Source organism: Corvus kubaryi, unplaced genomic scaffold, assembly GCF_017639235.1.
Source record: "Corvus kubaryi isolate FWS band 111438036 unplaced genomic scaffold, C.kubaryi_AGA036_p1.0 37285, whole genome shotgun sequence".
In the NCBI taxonomy this organism is placed as follows: Eukaryota; Metazoa; Chordata; class Aves; order Passeriformes; family Corvidae; genus Corvus; species Corvus kubaryi.
The window spans coordinates 390664-414854 of record NW_024581089.1 but is presented as its reverse complement, the minus strand read 5'-3'; the positions used below and the strand labels follow the sequence as shown (position 1 = coordinate 414854).

The following is a 24191-nucleotide window of genomic DNA, read 5'->3' as shown; positions in this document are numbered from 1 at the left end:
ACAACACAGCAGCTCTGGAGAAGACATTTGCTATAGAGTTTGGAGATACCTGGCCCTTCCACCGGCTGGGCACTGGGAGGTACCGGGGGAGAAAACTCAGGGGCATCCGTAGTAGGGTTTTCCACCACTGGACATATAATAAACCACCTTTTTCCAGTATGCAAAACTAGGGATGAAAAGAAAATAACATGCAAACTCATGAATTTCTATTGTCTCCAGATCATGACTTTGTCTTAATTTCCAAGGATGGTTTGGGTTGGAAGAGACCTTAAAGGCCATCTAGTTCCAACTCCCTGCTATGCGCAGGGACACCTTCCACTAGAAATTCAAAGGCACACTTACCATTTTGCTGATACATGGGTGTCTTCATTTGAGACTGACGCTTCTCCTGTTAAAGAAACAACAGGAGAAATAGCTGGATCAGTGCAAGAAGAGCATCATCCCACTCACATTGTAAGGCTTAACACTGAAAAAGCATTACTTTTCTAGTTAGGATTTTTTTTTTTTTTTAACACAAGATGCAAAACTAATTTAAGCATCTGGCTGTTAAGAAAAAGGAATCAAACTAGCAATCTTTATTTAGCATTTACCTCGCTCATTTCCAGCCTATCAGCATCTTGTTGAGGACTTGTTCCCTGGTCAGAGCTTCGCTCTCCTTCTGTATCCTCACTGAGCATATCCTCTGCTTTATCAATTATATCCTTCATTTGCTCAATAAAAGTCTCTTTTTCACTTTGCAAGATGAATTCATTCTCCACCTAGAAGGGGACATCAAAATAAAGGGGAAAACAGTCATTTTTTAATTAATGCCTCATTCCACAGCAGCCAGACAGCTAAGGCAACAAGCACACACAAGGAGTTGCCTGAAGCAACTGGGTGCACTGAGAGCCCGAGGGCAGCCACATCTCACCATGTAAGTAGCAATTTCCTCCGGGGCGTCACCATCCAAGTCAAACTTGAACGTCACCATTTTGTGGTTATGGGTTTCAAGCTGGCACTCCACCATCTTATCCCCTGTGTTACACACCTGCATGCAGAGATTAACAACCCTTATTCCTGGCAAAGCCAAAGGAACCCTAAAGTTGCCCTCCAACAGGTTGTACTTGCATTTAATATGGTCAGTTTGGGTCTGTTGGACTTCTCCTGGCGTGAACGAGCACGCGTGGATTTCTTATGCTTCTTTGAAGACTTTCCTTCTTGCTTTCCACTTCCTGTTGCTCCTTCAAAGCTGTCACTCATCTCTTTACCAGAAGCAACATCTGGACTCATGTAGCTTAGCAAGGCAAAGGAAGAACAACCCCAAAATAAAGCCAGAGCTACATGCAATGGAGTCATGCATCACATGTAAGCTATGTAACAGAGGCTGCGAAAAAGGGCACATTTTTTGGCCCAGACTGAGTCAACTGGAAGATACACCTACCAAGAAATGATCTATTAATGTTTCTGGCAGTAACACAGCAAAAGTTCCATCACTCTGAATATATCCCTACATCCCCCAGTCCTTTCACTTCAGGGGTCCTGACAGTCCCTCTCTGAACTGCACAAGTTCCTTCTTTTCTAAGGTGACATTTTCTCAGCTCCTGTCTTTCTGCCCTCCCAGCAGAAGGGCAAACAGGTTAGGTTTGCTGGAGAGGGAGAAAAGAGAAGTTCCATACAGCTGTACATACACCAAGGCTAGGATGCTGCACCCAAACTAAGGAATTAAAAGAGCTGGAGGTGCCAGAATGGGCACACTGCACAGAGGACACTGTCAGCTTCTCCCTAGACATGCTCCCATCCATCTCTTTCTGGTCAGGTCAGAAAAAACAGCCTCCAAAAAGCAAGCATTTCTTATGCCAAAGAGGTGGTAACAATACCTTTCGCAACTCTGGGACAGAGCTTGGAGCTTGTCCTGTATTGCCTGCTCCTAAAATGCAAGAAAAGGTCATTTAAGCAAACACATTACATTGGCAGATGAAAAACACCTTTAAGAAAGGTGTTGCTGTTGACACCAGTAACTCTAAAACCATTCTGTTTAACCAGTTCTTGGAACCTGGAAATAGAATAAATCTCCTATTTTACCCTTCCAACATCACTTCTGTTCAAGGCACCAACCACTTTTTCAGACAGAGCCACTAACCTGCCAGTTCCCTTCTTCTGCGTCCAGCAGATGAGATGGTGAAAGGAATAAAACAGTTCTCTGTGTGGCAAAACCTGAGGGACAATTCCACATCAGCAGCCGCTGGCTTTTATTTTTGAATGTATCTGCTAATTTGCTTTGCTTATTTTGCTTATTTGCTAATTTTCATTGTTTTATATGGTTTCCTGAAATACGCTCAGTATTTTCATTGTGTTTGGCTTAGTGGGAAAATTTCTGAGGAACTTACAAACAAAAGATGAAAATTCATCATTTAAGAACACCACCCTCACATCATGTCCTCTTGTCCACTACACAAATTTCCCCTAAAAGCTTCCCCTTTCACTGGCTGCAGCTCTGGGACAGACATCATAGCATGATTTTCTCATTGGGTAGACCCATTCTCACAGAATTTGTGACAGTGCTACAGACCCTGCTACCTGCCTGCTGTAACAAACTTACCATGTATGTACACAAAGACACACACCCGTGCATGTATATACCTGTGGCTATACACACCCACCAGATACATCCATAAATATATATAACTTTATATATATTTATAAACATACATCTATAAAATCCTTCTATAGACACACAGCTATAGAAACAAGCCCTCAACTGCCGTCGCTACACTTGGCACTCAAGCAGTGGTGGGCTGGGGTTAAAAGCTCACTGGGGAACCAGTCAGCCCCACTGGTTCTCTGCTGTTAACCAGTCAGCCCCACTCCTTGGCTGTAACACCACACAAGCCGTGCCAAGCTTAAATGCAGTTTCAATAAAACTGCAGAATCAATGAACAGTGAGAACACAGACATAATGTATCTACATTTTGGTAATGCACTTAAGCAAGTGCCTTACAAAAACCTCTTTTGCCTGACCAGGTTGGTTTGGATGCAAGTGCTGCCACGCACCTGAACACAACAGAAGAGATAAAAACGTCATGGCAGAGTAGCAACAAAATGCGGTGTTTTGATTATACAGACAGGTGTGAAACTTCTCTTACACCCAAGAAAACTTTAGCAAGGTACATCAGAAAACCAGCATGGAGAGCACGTGGATTGGTGCTCGCTTCATTTCTTAAACTGAATGAGAGAAGGGGGTTAACTTACAGATGGACGTGAGAATGAAGTTAGCAAACCAGTGGTCAAATGTTCCAAGGGGTGTGGGACATGAAGGACAGACGTGTGCCTCAGTGGCCATGGGTTTCACAGGACAACTTGTATCCCCCATATCACACTGCACAACAAAATGAGGTTTGTTCATATTTCCAGAATCTCTAAAGGAATGGACCCTGCACTGAAGGTGCCAGCACTGACCCTGCCATGAGCTGTGCCTTCAGAAAAAACACAGCTGGAGAAGGAGTACCTTGAGTGATGGATATGCCTGACCCAGCCAAGCTTTTCTGGGGAGTCTGCAGGTGAAGCACTACAGACAGGCTCTACCATTCCTGCTACATCTAACCAACAGGATACAGACATTCACCAGGAAACATCCTACGTCACAGCACGAACGCTGATTTGGCAAGAATTAAACTGTCACTGATGGGCAGGAAAAATGGGGAACTAGAATCCATGTTTAGTGTTAGCACAGCCCTTCCGGAGCATCTTCTGGAGGCAGCACTGAGCTGTGCCTCCAATGGAATTTTAGGCTGCACTGGAGTGAAGGCATGTGACAAGCCATGGAAACATGGGCAAAACCAAGAGATTGATTTTGAAAAGGTGAAATACATACTTTGGGAGGAAAGGAAACTCAGAACAGAGACTCAAGAGAAACGACTCTGAACACAGAATCACAGAGGGACATTTCCATCCAGGAGTGGAGAACAAATCAGACTTATTTCCTGAAATCAGATAGAAATGCCAAAGCTTTTGTTTTGCTTTGTTAATGGGGAGCTGAAGAGAAGGAAGTGTTCTGTGATGGTCTGTCAAGACTGAAGATTAAACAATTATGGGAGTGGAAAGAAAAGTCAAAATAGCAGACAGGAGGAGCTGACAGTTCTATAAGGAAAACAACAAAAAGTGTCCTGGTTCTATGACCACAGAGAATTGGCAACGCCTATGAGTATCTGAAGAAACAAAAATCCCAGGGCTACAGTAGACTTCAGGCAATACACAAGGATACAATGCCAAATGAAATGGGAGTTGGGCTCAAGCTGAGGAGCATGAAGGGCTTTCACATTACAAAGACTCAGATTGTGGAGCAGTTTCTTAAGGCAAATGATGGTTGGTTGAACAAGTGCTTGAGACATTTAAAACAAGACTGGACAAAACATGGGTAAAACTCCACAGAACATCTTCTAACTCATCCACAGTGAGAATTTCTTAATTTCTATCTCTGTGTTTGTGCTCAGCTACAGACAAGGAGGCACTCAGTCCTGCTGACTCATGAATTCAATGAGACATTTCCTGAGGTACAACATGAGGTTTCATTTGGAATAGCCAATTATTTGCTGACCCAGAGCTGCTGGCATCGAGGAGCAGCAGCTCAACGCAGTGAGGGGATAACCTCCCTTGTGCAACGAGCCCACTGTTTCACACAGGAGTAACTATGAAGACTAAGGCTGAGGCTGGTGAGTTACTTCAGAGGAAGGGCTCTACCTCTTGAGATGTCTCTGCGCCTGCCGAGACAGCCGAGCAGGGAGCTGGGAGCTGCTGGCCCAGTGGCTGGGAAAGATCAGGCTGGAGCTGCAGCAGAGCAGAGGACTGGAGAGGCAGGCCAGGGTCTATGGGGACAGGTGGGGCAGCCGTGGCAAGGCTGCCATGGACCTGGGGAACGCCTTCGCGAGCGACGCAGGGCGGCACCAGTTCTGGCTGCAGCTGCAGTGGCGGTGACATGACCATCGAGGGTTGCACCGGCAGCACAGGCACCTGGGCTCCAGCTTCCAGAGCAAACTGAGTGTGTCCAGGCATGGGCTGCAACACAATGAGAGCTGTTAGCACACACCTCTGCTCCAAGGGCTCAGGACGTATGTGACAAGGTAGCAAAGTCACCGGCATTCACGAAGGAAGGACTCAAACTCTGCAGTGCGACTGGGCTTGGGTGCTCTCAGTAACTACTACAGAGATGAAACTTCCTCTGAAATAACCAAATAAAAACTAAGGATTCTTTCTGTACGATTATGACAACGTGCATTGCTCAGGGACTAGTTTATTAGTAGGGACAAAGGCAGATTTTCCTAAGAAATGAAAAATCACAGACTTCCAGAATGGTTTGTGTTGGAAGGAACCTCAAAGCTTGTCTCATTCCAGCCCCTGCCATGGGCAGGGACACCTTTCACTATCCCCAGGGTGCTCCAAGCCCTGTCCAACCTGGCCTGAAACACTTCCAGGGATGGGGCAGCTGCAGCTTCTCCGGGAAACCTGTGCCAAGGCCTCACTACCCTCACAGCCAAGAATTTCTTCCCCATATCCCATCTAACCCTGCCCTCTGGCAGTGGAAAGCCATTCATTCCCCCTTGTCCTGGCATTCCATCCCTTGTCCCCAGTCCCTCTCCATCTCTCCTGGAGCCCCTTTAGGCCCTGGAAGGGGTTTTGAGGTCTCCCTGGAGCCTTCCCTTCTCCAGGTGAGCATCCCCAGCTCTCCCAGCCTGGCTCCAGAACAGGGGGGCTCCAGCCCTCGGAGCAGCTCCACAGCCTCCTCTGGACTTGCTTCAAGATCTTAGGTGATGAATTCATTTTCCTGAATACTTTGCTCTGCTTTCAACAAGCCCACACTCTCCATGCAGAGAAAAAACACACTCTACCCATAGCCTAACTTAGGATATTTTAAGAAATCTGCCATGTATGTAGAACCAGGACCTGGTACAAATGACACCATTAACTCATTTTCACCGAACATACACCAGTGTCCTACTTCAGTTTAGTGCAGTTTACACACTGAAGTCATAGTTTAACCCTTGATGTGCCAAGCCCCAAGACCCCAATCCTGCCAACATTTCCATGTGGATGGAGGGAGTTTCATTTATCTCAGTGGATTTCTCCAGGGCATTAAAATAATTCGAGTGCGTAAGCGCTTGGTGGGAACCAGACCGAGGCGACAGGATGCCAGCTACCTTAGAGACTGGGTTGTTATTCTGCATAACAGTCCTTCTGAGCTGTACATTTAAAAACAGAACATTCTCCTTTTAGGTACATCATGTATTTTTCCAGGGGGACTGAGCTTGTGGGAAGAGGAAGAAGGAAAGAAAGGAGCATATGGAAGAAAAAAGACTTCTAGTACTAGGTAAAAGTGTGCCCAATTTTTACTTTTTTTGAAGTATCACCACAGAGAGACTTAAGGCTATTGGAAAATACATTAAAAAAAAAGTAAGACTCAGATGAGAACTAGGCCACATGATTTCATTGCTGCATGCTCTCTGCAGGTTCTGGGTATGAGCTGAAACTATTATTCCAGGTTTTAATGTGGATAAACATAAAGACAGGATGTGCTTCACAACACCTCAGAGTTACATGGCTGCCCAAGGGGGGGTGGTTAGACTGACAATTGTGGTGTAATGCCACTGAAGGGTGGTTCTATTTTAAATCTTATTTAACTAAAATAATTCACAAAATATTTTGATATCAAATCACAGAATCACAGAATTTTCTGACTTGAAAAGGATCCACAAGGATCATCAAGTCCAACTCCTCAGTGAATGGCCCATACAGACATACCCAGGCAAAACAAAACTCAGAGGTGCTAAACATCAACTGTGAAAACAGCACAGCATTATACACAAATACCTCTCCATTAGAAGTCTTCTGATCAGAACAATGTATTTTAAAATATTCCTCGGCACATCATAATAGCTATTTTCTATCCTAAATTCTTCCATATGCAACTTTTCCACACATATTTGATAGCTAATGACTCTGTCAGGATGGTTTGGGAATATCAGCTCTCCAGCTCTGGTATTTGCCATGCTCACTGCACCTAATTCCTTCTAAAGCCACAGGGCACACTGAGTAACATTCCCAGGCTCCATGCTCCTGACATTCTCAATGACAGTAATTCTGTACCAAATATACAGCTAAAGAGAGAAATTTAAAAACTATGTACTGCTCTGAAGATGCCATGACATGGCAGGTTGGGATGGGATGTCACAAATTTTAATCAGTGTGTTATGGTGAAGGAATCTGGCAGAATACAGACTTTCCAAATGCTGTTATTAACAGATCGAATGCCCTCTCCTGCTTTGGTCAGACTGTGTTTCACGTTGACATACCACAGATGTGGTGAGAGAAGTATTTACAGACTGTCAATTTAGAGTCCTGAGGCAGTTTCTGTGTAAATACTGCTAACACTTGAGCTCCGTTTATGCTCCATTTCTTTCAAGGGGGGGAAAGGGTCTGCAGGAGAATCCATCCCCACCCTGCAGGTCTGACAGTGCTCTTCCACTCCAGAGTCATTGCCAGACAGCCACGTCCCCGTTTTGAAGATGTTCTACATCAAAACAACTCCACTGCTCCCGCCAGCTCCCCCGTATTCTGCTGTGTGTACCCAGCAGCCCCTGCATCCCACACAGACCAGGGCACAGGCACTGGCAAGGCTTGGCATGCCCTCCTGGGCCGGGAGAACCACAGCTCACACCTCCCCGGGTTTGAGACAGAGAAGGAAGAGGGAATTCAGAAAGTGCTCCTGCTCATTCGCTGTCCAAAGTCTGTCGGACTATGCCCTATGCCCCGGATAACCCCTGTCCCTGGGGGAAGACATCACCCGCTACCCCACAGCTCACAGCTCCAGCCACCACCTCCAGAACTGAGGTCAAGAAGTCATCCAAACATCTCAAAACCAAGGATTAATGCTTGTGAGGAAGAGAGCCTCAGGAACGGCTGTGCCACGGAGCGCCCTGCGGAACGCGGCCCCGCGGATTTACCTGGTGAGCCGCCCCCGGAGCGGCCAGAGCCGGCTCGGGAGGGTGGATTATGCTCGGCTGCAGCGCCGGAGGAGGAGGCGGCGGCGGCTGCGGCTGGGACACGGCCTGAGAGCTCTGCGTGTGGTGGGGCGAGGGCGCGTCGCTCGGCAGCATCTGCTGGAAGGCGCTCTGGAACACGGGCTGCTGCGGCAGCGGCGGCACGGCGGCGTGCGGCGGCAGCGTGGGCACCCCCGGCGGGGCCACGGCCAGCAACGGGATGGTGGCCGCCGGCATGTTTGGCACTATGGGCTGGCAGGGCAGGACCAAGGAAGCCACGGTGGTGTGAGGCAGGTTGACGGCCTGCATGGGCAGGGCAGGGGAGTTGGGCGCCATGGGCAGTGTGGGGTTCATGGGCAGGCTGGGCAGGATCACGGCCGGAGCAAAGTACTGAGAGGGAGCAGGAATGGGGGGCACGTTTGCAGCAGGTATGTCAGAGAGGTTTGGAGGGAGGCTGTCAAGCCCTGCCAGAGGAGTAATTGCAGGAATGACAGGAAACTGAGGAATCTGAAAAAAATATAATATTGCATAAATGGCCCATGTTTTCACTGACGGTATAAAGCAGTTTCATTTGCCACAAAAGTCCCTATAAAAACCACCTGTGCCATGAGGATAATTATGTCTGTTTGTTAATCACTTCCATTCATTCCCTGAGGATCACAAACAGTAATAAAAACTGATTTATGCTTAAATCATTAGTAAAAGCAAAAAAAAAAAAATTCATTTGTGGGGGACGTTCTTATACCTTAGAAGCTTAAAACTACTTATAACACCAGCCCGAAGCCTTCAAGCAACATCCTAATTAAAAGCTGCTTTCATTTTAACAGAAATTGAAAGGAATTGGGCCAGACCTAACGCAAAACTCTTTCATGCAAAAATAAGTGAGGCAATTTAAACCCTTGTTTTCAAACAAACTGCAACTCAGGCAGCACAGAAGAGCCCAGAAAAAGGGTTTTACAATCAAAACCTCCCAGTGATGAAGCAGACATTGGCATGACGGCAGCAGCTGGCTCCTGCCCTTTGGCACAAGCTGCTTCACATCATGGTGCCTGTCACTACCAAGCACAGTGACAGCACCATCCACCCTACCAGGCCAAGGGAAGAGTTTGTACCTGCTCCAGAGAACAGAACCAGAGCAGAACGACACAGACAGGGACGGCAGGTGTTGGGGGAAGTGGTGAAGTCAGGAGGTCAGAAATTAGAAAAAAAAAAATGGGCAACTGCTCATGCTCTCAAGCCTGGGAGGGAGAAGAGATTGTGCCAGAGGTGACAGTACAAAAGACCAAACCAAAACAACCCCCAAAAAATTATTGCCATTTTGGAACTGCCATTAACTGCATGGCACAGGGTTGGGCCATGGAGATTTCTGATTCACCAAACAAGTAAAGAAAATACACGGAATCAGGAAAAAGCAATAATATTCTTATCGCCTAATTAAACTGGCATGCAGTCAAAATAGCCACACAAAACCTGCAAATCATGTTAATTATTAGCTGGAAAGTTCTCCTCAAACGGATGCGCTCACACGCCGGCTCCCAGCGCGTTACCTGGGAAGGGGCCACGGGCGGGAGCTGCGGCACGGTGGAGATCTGCAGGGGCTTCAGGGGGCTGCTGCTGGCCGCCACCGGCGAGCCCTGCGACGGGAACTGCGGCAGCAGGTGGGGCGCCGGCGGCATCGGGCACACGGGCTGGCTGCTGAGCACCTGCTGCAGCGACGCTGGCTGCGACATGGGCTGCTGCTGTGAGGGACAAGAAGGAAAAAAGGCTATTGCTGGTGTGCTACAAAGAGCCAGATGGCCGGCCACGCTTCCCGCTTCTCTCCAGCTCGCTGCCAGGACAGGCCGGGCGCGTGCAGCACAGAACCACAGGCTCATTGAGGTTGGAAAACACCTCTAAGATCACTGAGTCCAACCACTAACCCAGCACTAAAACATGTCCCCATGTGCCACATCAAGACGTTTTTTGAACACTTCAAGGGTTGGTGACTACCCCACTCTCCTGGGTAGCCTATTCCAATGCTTAACCACTCTTTCAAGTGAAGAAAATTTCCCCAGTATCCAACCTAAACCTTCCCTGGCACAGCTTGAGGTCATTTTCTCTCATCCTGTCCCTGTTCTCTGGGAGCAGAGCCCAATCCCCCTGGCTGTCCCCTCCTGTCAGGGAGTTGTGCAGAGCCATAAGATCCCCCCTGAACCACCTCCTCTCCAGGCTGAGCCCCTTTCCCAGCTCCCTCAGCCGCTCCTGGTGCCCCAGCCCCTTCCTCACCTCCATTCCCTGCCCTGGTCACACTCCAGCCCATCAGGACATGCTAAAGCAGGGACAGCTCCCAGCAGAGACTGGCACTCTTAATTCGAACACTGCACAGGAGCCCATGCTTAAAACACATTTAAATGCAAGGTATATTACCTAAAATGACAAGTGCTGACTGTCTTGGAGAGGTTATTTGTAATTACTCAGATTCTTTAAATCCCAGAGATTGTTCCAGTGGGCCCTGTGAAATCCCCACCCACTAACTTCCCCATTGCAGTTAATACCCAGCTCATCCTGGCAAGCAGAAGCCACTACATAATGGAGCAGGCATGGAAAGTACAACACTTATTATCTGAGACACAATAATCCACAATAATTGCAGTAAAAGCTAGGTTCCAGTTATTTCTGATGTACTGTAGTGACAATGTGGTAGTCAAAAAAGTAGCTTTAATTTTCCCAGGGAAAGTATTGCTCCCCTGGCCTGCCAGGCTTCGGGCAGCAGAATAGAGAGAAAAAGTTGCATTAAAGCTGGAAATCATCAGCATTTGACGTGTTAGGGGTATCTTCAGTTCCTCTCATCAGTTCTGGAAGTACTTTAAAAACCCTTCTGGTTCAAAAGGATGACTCTGAGGCATAGGCTGGCTCAGGGTGACCTACTTGGGACCACAGGGCTGGTGGCTTCACCAGGCCCTGCAGCACACAGAATCTCTGCCACCTCATGTTTTGGGAAAGAGGTGGCATCTTCCCAGTTACAACCCCAAACCCAAGGGAACAGCAGTGCAGGGGCTGGCCTGGCTCTGCTGATGGGACAGAGCAAACCAGCTAAGGTGGAGGCACCTGAAGGCTGCCTGAGGGATGGGGGAGATCCCACCTGGGATGGGGGGACCCCACTCACTCCATGAAGGAACTCCTGCCAGACCAAGCCTGAGCTCTGGGGTGGAGCAGCCACATGCCCACGGCACTGGGCTGAGCTCATAAAGCTGCTGGTTCCCAGTGCCTGCTCCGCTCTCTGCCCCAGCTGGGTTAATCTGCAGCTCAGACAGCTGCCCACAGCTCACCAAGGAGACAGAGGGCACCGGCACGTGTGGCTCAGCGACCGGAAACGCCGCATCAGTGCGGCAGAACTGCTGGGGAATGGAGCAGCTTCCTAAAACCTCCCTCTCAAACCCAGCTTGTGTCTTAGAAAATGCTTGTGAATTGGATAAGGCACAGGGAGGGGAAAATATCCAGGTAACTCTGCCTCATTATAACCTTAGCAAGTATAAATGCACAGACATCCAAACTGGAAAAATAAATAAAAGTTAGGAGATACAACACTGACCCCACATGTGTGATCCACCAGTGTATATTGATACAAGATCAATGCAATTCATTCTGTAGGCAGATGAATTTCTCACCCTAATTTCCCCTTCTTCTGCTGTCCTTCCCTACCCTCCTTAGCATGGACATTCACTGGACACTGCTGTCTCTGAGGCACATAGGTACTCTGGGAAGTTCTGCAGAGAAACTTGATCATTTTTACCTATTTTTGTAAAAATAACACTGTAAAAAGCCAGTGCCTTATTAGGCTTTCTGGAGAGATTAGAAAGCAAAGACAGACCGGTCATTAAATCCTTTTGTTGTCAGGGATAGAACTACTCCAAGAGACAGAAATGCTGTGAGAAAAGGGCATGTGAAAGAAATTAAGTTGGGTATTTACCCTACTATACCAAACCAGAATTTATTCATGGTGGAAAATAAACAACAGATTTGGAACTGTCAGCATAAAGATCCAGAGGCCAACAATGAGACCTGTGCAAATGGTGAGGTCCTAAATCTGCCTGAGTGTAAAATTTTTGGCTGAGAGAACTAAGAGAATATCCCCACCCATTAGAAGAAAACCTGTTACATGACAAAACCTCACATAAGGGTATGTTTTTCAAGGAGACCAAATGACATTTCCCCATTATTGATGCTTTGAGAAGATTGCAGCAAGTTAGAAAAAACCTAAAGGCAACCTGTGAGATACATGTTGATAGAAGGCTTGGAGAGATATGGTTCGTGCCAGTCACAAAGTATAGACACTCCCTGGCCCCTGCAGCAGTTTCTACTGAAAGAAGAGTTACCAAGTTTTTGGTAAATTCACCAAAATGAGCCACATGAATTGCCACATCCCACCAAACTGTGGCTGCATCCCTCACAAGAGCACCCCCCTCCACTGCTGGGGAGAGCCCCTTTGGAAATACCTTTGAGGAATGCAGGGTTTGGGGTGGGATTTGATAATTCAAAATGCTCAAGAGTTACTGTTTGGAGACAACTTGCAGAGAGCCAGACTGCTGTTGGAGATGGAGCTCCTGGCTGGGTGCCTGCACTGAACTGTGTTAACACTGTATTTGCACAACGCATCCAGCAGCACTGCTGAGGATTCAGAGACAACAGTTACCAGGCTAAGAGTCTCTTTCTAAATGTTTAGAAAGGAGGTCACAAATAATAAAACAAAATTAATAAAATACTTGATTTTACACATCAAGACAGCACATTGATACCAATGCAAAGCTTCAGGCTGATGCTGGGAAGCCTTGATGGAAGACAAACTCTACCAAGACATGCCAAAGTGTGTTCATGACTGTTCTCAAGGCTGTTACTCATCCCTTAAGCCAAACACTCATTTCCCCATCCCTAAGACTCTCAAAATGCAATGGAACAGTTTCAAACACCTCAAACTCACTACAGGTATCACAGAGTCACAGGATGGCTGAGTTACAAGGGACCTTAAAAGCTTATCCTGTTTCCCACCCCTGCCATGGGCAGGGACACCTTCCACTGTCCCAGGCTGCTCCAAGCCCCAATGTCCAGCCTGGCCTTGGGCACTGCCAGGGATCCAGGGGCAGCCCCAGCTGCTCTGGGCACCCTGTGTGAGCCAGAGCAGACACGGGGAAGGGGTGGGACGGGACAAGGTGCTCTCACCTGCTGGCCAGCTAGCACTGGTGGTGGCGGCTGCCCCAGCGGGAGCGAGGGGACGGTGGTGGGGACGACGGGGAACGGCATGGCCGGCTCCTGGTAGTGCTGGGGCACCACGGCGGGCGGCGCCGGCACCGCGGGCAGGACAGGCTGCGGAGAGACAGCGGCGTTAGGGAGGGCAGCCACCAGTAACGTGGGCCTCCACAACAGTGATCAGAATGGAACAGTTTTCAACTATGGCCAGGAGATTAAACACAGAATCACAGAATTCCAGAATGGTTTGGGTCGGAAGGGACCTTAAAGATCATCTCATTCCAGCCCCTGCCATGGACAACACCATCTTTCACTAATCCCAGGGTGCTCCCAGCCCCAATGTCCAGCCTGGCCTGGGACACTGCCAGGGATCCAGGGGCAGCCACAGCTGCTCTGGGAAACCTCTTCCAGGATCTCACTGCCCTCTCACAGGGAAGAATCTTTTCCCCATATCCCATCTATCCCTGCCCTCTGGCACTGGGATGCCATTCCCTGTGTCCTGTCCCACCATCCCTTGTTCCCAGGCCCTCTCCAGCTCTCCTGGAGCCTCTTTAGGCACTGCAAGGGGTTCCAAGGTCTCCCTAGAGCCTTCTCTTCTCCAGGCTCACCAGCCCCAGCTCTCCCAGGCTATCTCCAGAGCACAAAGGCTCCAGCCCTTGGAGAATCTTTGTGGCTTCCTTTGGATCATTCCAGCAGGTCTGTGTCCTTCTAGTGCTCCACTGCAAAGCCATTAAAGCAGCTCAGTGCCAAGAGATTGATAAGGAACTGAGCAGGTCACCATCCACAGAGGTGAGCAAGGAATACATAAAGAGACCCCTGGAATCCATGTCCTCTGGGAACAAGAGTATAAATGATAATATGAAATACAACCCAGGATACAGAATTATTTGAAAAAGCTTTGGACTTACTGCAGAGGGCTGCTGGTAGTGGCTGAGCTGCGGGAGGCTGTGGGGCACGGCCTGGCCCTCGCTCAGGGGGGGGCTGTACACCCGCTGGATGGCCGGAGGCACCGCGTCCGGCAGCGACGAGTAGATGACACTTTGCTGGCTGCTCTGGGAGTCAGAATAAACAGTGGAACCCTGGCCGCTGTCAAACGTGCTGTCAGCTGCAAGAACAGTCATTTTTATTAAAAGCTCAACAACTCCAAATGTTCAAGTAATGACTTTAGAGCAAGGTCGCCATGGTTTATGTAATTAGCACTTTTACTACTCTCACCCTTTTGTTATATAAATAAATTATACAACACCAGTGTTATTCCCTACAAAAGGCACACACTGCTTCTCTTAAGCCAAAACCCATCCCTGTGGATTTCTGTGCACACTGATATTTTAGGCACATTAGTATTTCCTTTAAAGGGCATAAGGTTGACATTAAGAATTGCAGATGTTTATAGATTTTGTAGGATGAAAGGAGAGGAAACCCCAATTGTCATGTTCAGAGCAGATCACAGGGTCTTTTAGAGTTCAAGCTTCCAGGGATGCACTGACTTTAACACTGCTTTTATTAGCAGCAATGAAAATTACAGAATTCTTTATGCTGTATGATTTTAGTCCAGCAAGCGATGCCCTGCCTGAGTGTAGTGCAACTGAAGGTCAGACACAAACCCATGTGCAGGTTCCAGTGAGTTTGGCACACTCAGAGCTCTGTGGGAGTTTCTTGTGGAGCATTTGCCCAGTTAACCTGTAGAACTGCACAGCTACAGGCACTGGGCAAGCACTGGGTCCTTTATCAACTGGAAATATTGGCATTACTGATTTTAAAATGTCTTTTCATGACTTTTAAAGTGGTAAAGTACAAGTGCCCAGCTCTGTTTGAGCCTAAGTTACTGCTTTCTCCACTTGAGAAAGGAAGTGAGACAACCAGACTGCAACTGGACGTATCCCAAGTACAAACAGCCTCTAATAGGGATTTAAAATTCAAAAATGAAAGAAAACATCAACACAGTTTAAAAAACCATCTGAAGTTACAGCTAAGCTTAAATACTATTTCTTTTTCCAACACTTTCCATTGTCTCTTTTTTCCATATTCTAAATAAAGTTTTACTTATTTGGCTTTCAAATAAATTATTTTTTAATAGCACCAGAGATGACATTTCTCTTCAGTACTCCCAAACTATTCTCCCAACAGTTTTTTTTTTTTTCCAAAATTAAACTCCCCTCTCTTATTTATTCAGTTCATTTCTGAACAGCCAACACAGCCCTATTCTCATTATGGGATTTCTGCTGCATACAAAATTCCATTTTATTACAAACAATTATTCAAGACCTCAAAGGAAAGAAAAAAGAGAGTCTAATGGTAGAGTGCTAAAGTAAAAGCTGTGAGTCAGTCTCAGGTTTTTATAGAATGTACATTGCACACATTAAGTTATTAATTTCCACTTTTACATTCCACCTCAAATTATATGAACGGGTACCACCCTAATTTACAGAGGTCCTATGCTAAGAAAATGTTCAAATAATCTGATGGCAAATTGTCAAATAATACCAAGTACTGGTTAAAAGTTGAGGAGGAGTAGGAAATAAATTGTGGGGCTTATATTTGTATAAAATTTTGCCAACTCATGTCCAGCAGAGCCATGCAGAGCCACAAGTCACTTCACTGCAGCACTAGAAACAGAGAGTCATAATTGCAGTGTTCCTCAAAGGAATTAGCATGAAATAAGTATATGATCCATAAAAATGAAATGAGCTCATTTTAGCTTCAGATAAAAAGCTTTGTGAATATGGCAATATTGTGAGTGTTATGCAAATGTGGCTATTTCTCATATAATGTAAAGGGACTTTTCCTGTACAGGCACACATGGATATTTCAGTACTCAAAGCAGACCTCAGTGTAGCCCTTTATACAATACCTGAATTGAAGCAGCAGCTGTGTCTTGCTAAAGGTAATGAATCTTTAACTTAAATGTGCTTCCATACAAGCCCAGAACAGTAAAAGAGAAACTCTATGATAATTGTTCAGTAGCAAAATATGCACATCAGATTTTATCAAAAAAGCTGTCTTGGAAAAAACAAAAGAACTCCCACAAAATTTCAAGTCTTCCAAGCTGGAAGGGCATTAAAGCTCATCCCATTCCACCCCCTGCCATGGGCAGGAACACCTTCCACTAGCCCAGCTGGCTCCAACCTGGCCCTGAACATTTCCACAGATGTAGCTAAAGTGTCTGGCAATGTTTCCTTCAAGATGTTTAAAAATACACACAGATCCAAATTTCAGTACCAGGGCTTGAGTCAGTAACAAAGGTGGATTTTAGGGGCCAGAACCAGGGCAGACTGAAGGGCTGGTAGATCAGTGACCCCCTACTCTGACCTGCCAGAGGGAAGATCAAACTGCCCCTTACCAAAAGCCTCTGGCTTCAGGGCACGAGCTTGGGACAAAAGAGAGCCTGGGGGAACAAGGGTAAGCCCCTGACCATGACTTGAGGAGCCCCCAGGGATTACAATGCCAGTCCAGAGGTCCGGCTGGTGTTCCCAAGATGCCTGACCAAAACACAGCTGGTATTTCCCACAAAGCAGGGAAACCTTAAATTATATCATGTCACATCCAGAGATGGATTTTTTTTTTCTGCTGCAGACCTTTGCACAGCGTCACAAAAAACTGCATGTGAGCCATCAAGAGTCACTCCAAAACACAGTGTTTTGGACACACTCCAAAACAAGTGCCTGCAGTGCCTTGGTTCAGTAAGGTCTGGTTTCCAATGAGCATTTCCACATGGCCAATATAATTTGAAAGAGCCACCAGTCACTTTGACCAGTTTGAATCACAGACTCATAAAATATTCCGAGTTGGAAGAGACCCACAAGGATCATCAATCAGTTTGGTGCCAATTCAATTTCTGCAGGCTCTGAAATCATGCTTTGCACAACCTTAAAAGTGTTGATCCCACCACCTGGCATAGAAAACATGCATTTTTTGTGTCGAGCAGCAGGTCTTGCTTTTCCATTTACAAAAATGTTATGGTTTTGGCATTTATTGCTACCAAGGCAGAGTTATATAGAGATATCTATATAACATTGTTTTCTTGAACCTTCACTGCTTTCATAATTGTCATGCATCTGGTCCTGGATGCTTGTGGGTTTTGAGCTACTGTGCAAAATCACACAGAGTTCATCTGAGCTCCGATCATTGTGGGCTCCCCCCTCGGACATTCATCCCCGTGTGCCCCCAGAGCCAACACAGGACTTACACGCGACGGAGGTGACGCTGGTGGGCAGGTTCTGCTGGAAGGGGTGCTGGTCCGCCTCCGGCTCCTCAGGCTCCGACAGGATGTGGTGCCCCGTGTGGGAAAGGTAGGTGACCTGGACCTGCTGTGCCTGCGGTGCCTTCAGCTTCTCCAGGCACTCCGAGTCCCGCCGCTCCTCCGACTGCATCCTCGGCCAGATCCGCTCCCTCCTCCAGAGGATCAGCGCTACTCTGTCGCGTATGGACTTGGCCACGATCTTGAGATCGTTCTCGTGGAAAAACCCCGAGTCAATCTAGAGAGGAGGCACACACTCAGCACGGTCCCGTGCACGTGGCTGGGCACCACACGAGCACACACGCGATACTCAAACCTCTTCCTAATAAGAAAACATCATTTTGAAACAACATGAATTTATAGAGGTTTATTTCTCACAAGAACAGGAACTCAAGAGCTTGATGGGGTGGGGCTCTTTTTCAGTAAAACTTCTATTCCTATTGCATTAAAAAACCCCAGGATGTAATTTCTAAGACCTGAATATGTACTGGCTCTAACCGTTCCCCACTAAACATCCATTGAGGAGAGCAAGTTTAATCACAGATGGGTTCCCCTCTTTTTTTTTTCTTTTCAATACTAAAAGAATAGACAAAACAGGAAAAAGAATCCCTGAACAATGCACCTGGAGTGAATCAAAGTGCCTCTAAATATGAATTTTTTGCCTTAACCTTTCCAGCACACAGCATTTTCTAAATTTCTCTGCTTGATAGTACAGCAAGTCATGAAGGACAAGATGTTAACAGAATTATGTCTCAAATTAACTTCTCTTAAATAGTGAAGTCAGTCAGTATTGATTGACTTCAACAAAGAAAAAGCAGACTGCTCCCACTTGATGGAAAAGGGGACAAGGCTTCTCAGAACTCAACTGCTCAACAGATAAAATGGAAATTTGTCTTCATACTATTTGTTTGCATAATCTCCTGCAGTGCAGGGTATGAATTTTCGTTTAATAATGACCTACCAGAGCTTTGTCTGCTCTCCCTGCATTCTTAACATGCATATTCGACAGATTGAAAGCATTTACAACCATGGGGGAAATCTAGAAGCTTTCCTGTTTTGCTCTTGCCCAAACATAAGGCAGTTTCACATCTTAGATTTTCACTGCTAAAATTAATGGGTGCAAAGCAGCTTAAAACACAGCTTCATTTCAATGAAGCCATGCCCCTTTGCAGTACCCACTAGCTGGGAGAGCTAACTTCACTTTCCAAACCCACTAGAAGGTTTTGAGTTCCCTTTGCCCACATCCTTCAGGCAGGTGGGATTGCCTGACTACCAAAAACCCACCGGTAATGATAAATAATTCCCTGGACTCAGAAGGTCTCCTGCACTCTTCTCTTCCACAGCACATAAGGCAACAAATTGATGAAAGCACATGGCCTTGGTGTTCCACAATTCACAAGGACTAGAAAAAGACATTTAGGAATAAATGTTCCCCTTTTCTGCCCCTGCAACAGCCTCAGGTTTGAAAGCATTCCATGGGCAGTCACTTAGGTAAGTATTAATGTAGAATACAGATTTTAAAATTATTTGGGAATTATCTGGGAAAGGGTACAGTGTCACTGTAGTCTGGGCATGATCCTTTTAAATACAATTTTCACAAGAATTATTTCCTTTGCAAAATAGAACATCACAACTATGGACCAAGCAACCTAAGAACTTCAAAATTCCAAATATTGCCATCAATATTTAAATGCAAAATATAACAGCAAGTAATGGTACCAGAGCAATTTATAAACTAAATGAGGTCTGTAATGATATATTGCTGGAAAAACACTGGACCTACTGCAAACTAACGACAAGAAGACAAAGGAGCCCAGATTCCTCCCACTAAACTTGTAGATGGTGATGAGTTCCAGCAGAGCAAGGCAGCATTACCAAAATGAGTGCCTCCTGAGCAGAACAAGAGTGGTAATGACATCATTAAATGGGATCCCTGGGGATTTAGAGTCTAATAGGAACATTTCTGCAAGCACAGGAACGTTCAGACCCCTGGCTCAGTGCTCACTGTCCCTGTGCCTCTGTGACATCCGAACACCAAAACAACTGCAGCAAAGACACCATTAAAATATGAGCTCAAGGAAAACATGGTGAAACTGGAACACAGATTCTCTAACAAAAGCCCAGAATTGTAAAGATACAGAAATACAGCACGTGAAACTTATCTGTTAAAACATCCAAAGCTTACTCCTAACTCAGTGAACCCAATTTCCTATCAAAGTTTGGGGGTAGAGGGGCTAACCACAGACCTTTCTCGTCTACATTCCTTCTAAGGAACACCAACAGAAAAGATGGGAAAAAGTGTTTGGGAGAATTCAATGCAGAATATTTTGTGATTGAACTTCTGAACTCTTCTAATGTATTTCTAGCTGCTGTCTGGAACTACACAGATTCCAAACAAATTCAAATACATTCAACAGCCTATAGAAACCAGCAGAGGAGCTTGCAAAATATAAAAGAAGTCCAGACCTCTACAGTCCCTAAGCTATTTAAATTGTGATTTCAGGCATCTCTTTTCAAACAACATGTTTCAGTTAGTTCTTCCCCATTTGCCCCTTTCTTGCAGTAGTCATTCCAAAGTCAATGCAAAGTGCCTAAACTGGACACCTGGAATGGTTCAAGCAGAAGTTACTTTACCCAACTCGTTCCTGTTGTCCCTTGAGATTTATGCACTACTTTCTATATAGACACATTTTTGTCAGAAGTGTATTTTACCATTTCTTGTGCAACATCATCAGGAGTTTCCTTCTCCAGATCAAAAGTAAACTCAATGGCTCCATTATCTTTGGGTTTTCCTTTCAGTTTCTTAGGATCTTCTACCCAGAGTCTTAAGGCAATAGAGGATTTCCTACCATGGTCTTCTTCTGCAAGTTCCACTCTTACCCCAGTATCTTCAGCAAAAAAGGCATGGCTTAGTAAATCTTTAATTTCATATCTGCAAAGGATATAAAGAAGATTCAAATACTGCAAGTCAACAATCTCAGAAAGGTTTGTAACAAGAAACTGCTGTCAAAGGTGGAAACATTTACAGTATGTTTGGTGTTCGCCCATAATGAATTAGTGTTCTTTTTGAAAAGACATGGGATTTCCCATGTTATTGAAAAGGAAATTGAAAAAGTGACATTTCCCATTTCCCAAAGCTTTAGCAATATTCATGCACCACAAGCACAAACCTTTCTTCTTTGTTTTTGCAGATGCACTCCCCAATTATCTCCTTAATTTCAGGATCAGTAACTTTCTCAAAGCTTGCTGGCTTTATACCCTAAAAGCACAGAGAAAAACAATTTAATGTGAAAAAGAATTACATTATACCTCTAAATTAAGCATATTTTCTCTCCATTTTAACGGTAATTCAACCTGGGAAGTAACTAATACTTTTAAGTTGTTAGTCTTAATGCAAAACTGAGTTGAGGATTTAGGGCTACTATATTTCTAAATACCATTGCACTTCAAAATTAGTACATTACCTTGCACGAGCTAAGCCATACACAGGGCAGGTATCCCTTTTTCTTTACCAACCTTTGCAAATTTTACCTTTATATCCTCTGGACTCTGAAGTGAATATTCAAGAAATAGCTAATTTTAAATTTCAAAAATAACCATTTTCTGAAATTATTCCTTTCATGTTTTTGCCTTAACCCTCAAAGCACTAAATGAATAAAGACAAATAATCACAGTTTTCTTCAGATAGCTAGTACTGAAAATGAGTCAAAAACCAAGCAGGGAAGCAGGAGAATATGCTCAACAGCTCTGCATCGCTCCTGAATTTCCCAGGATATTGTTAGAAACCCCTTGGGAATATGTGGTAGAGCAGGTGTAACCTATAAATCTAGTTAAATTTCTGTCAAATGCTAGCATTTTTGCTGGGAACAGATTTGGAACAGCAACCTATGAGCACAGCCTTTCAAGGAGAACACCCAGCTACCCACTGCAGAAGAAAACCTGGAGAAGCAGACTCAGTATCCCCACATCGGGAGCTCGGCTCCACGCAGGCACAGCAGGGAGAGTCTGCTTTTCTTTAAGGTTAGGTGGGATTGTGTTAAGAAGATGGAGAGGATTTAAAAGGGACACAGACACATGCACACTCCTAGGACAGTCACAGGTCAGCTCTCCCTACTTTCTAGTGTTTCAGGACCAAGATCTTAACTCAGCATGATCCCCCTCAGGGTACACAAATAACATACAATATTAAAACAACAGGTACCTTACCACCATAAGGAGAGACTGCAGGAGAAGAGGTATGCTAGCCTCAGGCTAAAGAGCTGTTCTTATATGACGTCATCACCCTGTACAAACCATCCAAATATACCAAAAAAATATTGATGGGGAACACCTGCACAGCTACAGATGTGGGGCTGAGTGTTTGCAAAGCCCAGGGTGATAATTTCCTTTGATTCCAGGCTGTGGACAAGGAGGAAGGGATGTTCCAACAGGAACAGCCGCCACTTCCAGCGAGGCCACCTCAGTAACCTCTTGTCAAAGGATGCTCATCCTCACCAGCCCCCAGCGCCTCGCACCTCCTTCCACCCAGAGCAGCAGGAGGTTTCCTGTGAATGCCTTCCATGTATGTATTCAGCTACACATGACAAGTGGCAGCACAAGAAGGTCTTCTGTTTATTTGTGATGTCCAGCTTAAATCACAGAATTAATTGATTCCCTTTCAAAAACACGTTATTACCTCTGCCTACTAAACCAAGATGTACATAGATGAAAATGTGACAAAATTAATTTGAGAAGAGATGATGCAGTCAGACCCTATCACTTAAGGACCCAAGTACTTCCAATGAAGTCAATAAGCAGAACAAAAAGGAAACACAATTTCCTTTATCTAAAAAACCAGAATGTGATTAAGCACATAACTGAATGGGAATTGGACATTTAGCTCCATTCAAATCCTTTTAAAGTTTCACCCTGGAATAACAGTAAATAATGGCTCATGCAGTCACAGATAAGGAGCCCTGCAGAATGGACTTTTGGTTCACCCAGTGGATTAAAAAAAGAAAACAAGTATTTTCAGGGAGCGTCTGCAAGTAATACACTGAATTAAGTCTTCAGTAAATTTTATGGATGAATTTCAGTGACGGCTGGAGCCTCTTCGAGAATTTCTGAATATTCCAGCATCAGATTATACTTTATCCTTTTATGCACATCCTGTTGCTATACAAGCCTCAGATTCTACTTCAAACATTATTAATTAGTAATTTTAGGTCAACAACCCCCTATTTGTCTTAAAATTCTAGAGTGAAATATGTAAACCATAAATTTTGAAAAAATAGTAATGAAAACGCAGAATAGTCACACGAATACTCAGCTCCCCAGTTGTGCTTCAGCAGAAAGCTGCAGAGAGCCAAAGAAACCCATTTTTGTGAGAACAAACCAAAATAATCTGTACACGTGGCTGGCTGGCTGTGACCCACTAAAAAGAATTATTTGCTTAAGCAACCCTAAATCTTACTGATGAGATGAGGGTTCAAGTTTTGTGTATTAGAAAAATGTGTCAAAAGGCACTGGAGTGCCCAGGCTGGCTCCAGTGTGCCAAGGCGAGCTCTTAGGAGAGCTCTGATACCTGAACCAGAAATGAAAGAAAACAAAGCACCACTAAAACGTATTTTCAGCAGGACTCCTCTGTACCCCAATTCACCTTTAAGCTACAGGAGCCTAGTGTGCTCTCCAGTGAGGAGGAGTTGCATGAAAACTTTATCAATTCAAAACAGAAAGGACAAATCTGTACATTTCAGTACACTGTTGTTTGCTGATTGAAAACTGTTGAAAACTGATTTCCGTATCAGTGTGATACTCACTACGAAGAAAGGGTAATAAGACCTAATAAAGGCTTTAGCCTGAAGAGAGGCAGGTTTAGATTATACATAAGGAAGAAATTCCTCCCTGTGAGGGTGGGCAGGCCCTGGCACAGGGTGCCCAGAGCAGCTGGGGCTGCCCCTGGATCCCTGGTAGTGTCCCAGGCCAGGCTGGACATTGGGGTTTGGAGCAGCCTGGGACAGTGGGAGGTGTCCCTGCCCATGACATGGGGGTGGAATGGGATGGGCTTTAAGGCCCCTTCCAACCCAAACCATTCTATGATTCTATGAAAGACCACCAGCTGCTATAGATTAATGTTTACTGAAAAATATCCCACAAACATGTGTCAGTACCCATTTAATGGGGGGAAAATGCACACACACACAAAATCCAAAAAACTGAAAAAACAGTAGAGACAACTTAGACCATACCATGCAGAGCTTCCAACTACCTAGAGGAATATATTGCTCACATCTCTATGCACTCAAGGAATCCTGCCAACTGCTTTTTACAATTTTTGTAAGCACTCCATAGGTATCTTTACACAAAATGAACTTATGAAAGACACAAATAGCATGAGGCATATCAGAGTTTCATCCAATTTAATTTTTTTTTTGAGAATTCAGAAATAATCTTCAGGTACATGGTTCAACCTTAACTCTGAGATGACTGGGATGGAGCAGGGAGGGACATGTTGGGCATCTAGAAATCAGGTTTGCCTGAAAACAGTCCATTTAGCAGAACCTTGATGACTGATTCCCAATATTGACTTTACAAATTAAAAAAGTAACTCTTCCACCAACACTTTATTTTCACCATCTTTTGATGGAACACCGACTCCTCTCCAAAGATCCATTGTGTTAGTCTGCTGAACAGCTAAGCTACGAATAGAGACTAAAACAAACAAGGACAAAACACGGAGAGTG

The 24191-nt window shown here is 45.3% G+C and overlaps 1 protein-coding gene across 14 annotated transcripts in view; it reads right to left on the bottom strand.

The window, feature by feature from the left end:
• Positions 1–24191, bottom strand: part of WNK2 (WNK lysine deficient protein kinase 2) — a 102916-nt gene that overhangs the window by 30157 nt on the left and 48568 nt on the right. For 10 of the 14 annotated variants that reach the window (XM_042026629.1, XM_042026635.1, XM_042026627.1 and 7 more), the window contains exons 5-18: positions 20640–20728; positions 20182–20401; positions 17419–17707; positions 14141–14337; positions 13206–13349; positions 9557–9748; positions 7974–8516; positions 4717–5031; positions 1857–1906; positions 1108–1273; positions 911–1027; positions 591–758; positions 343–388; positions 50–166 (exon numbers count right to left, since the gene is read on the bottom strand). In XM_042026629.1, the coding sequence (XP_041882563.1) occupies positions 50–166; positions 343–388; positions 591–758; positions 911–1027; positions 1108–1273; positions 1857–1906; positions 4717–5031; positions 7974–8516; positions 9557–9748; positions 13206–13349; positions 14141–14337; positions 17419–17707; positions 20182–20401; positions 20640–20728 (2653 nt within the window). The remainder of the gene's footprint in view (positions 1–49; positions 167–342; positions 389–590; positions 759–910; positions 1028–1107; positions 1274–1856; positions 1907–4716; positions 5032–7973; positions 8517–9556; positions 9749–13205; positions 13350–14140; positions 14338–17418; positions 17708–20181; positions 20402–20639; positions 20729–24191) is intronic. The other 4 variants (XM_042026625.1, XM_042026633.1, XM_042026631.1 and 1 more) reach the window with 4 other exon arrangements.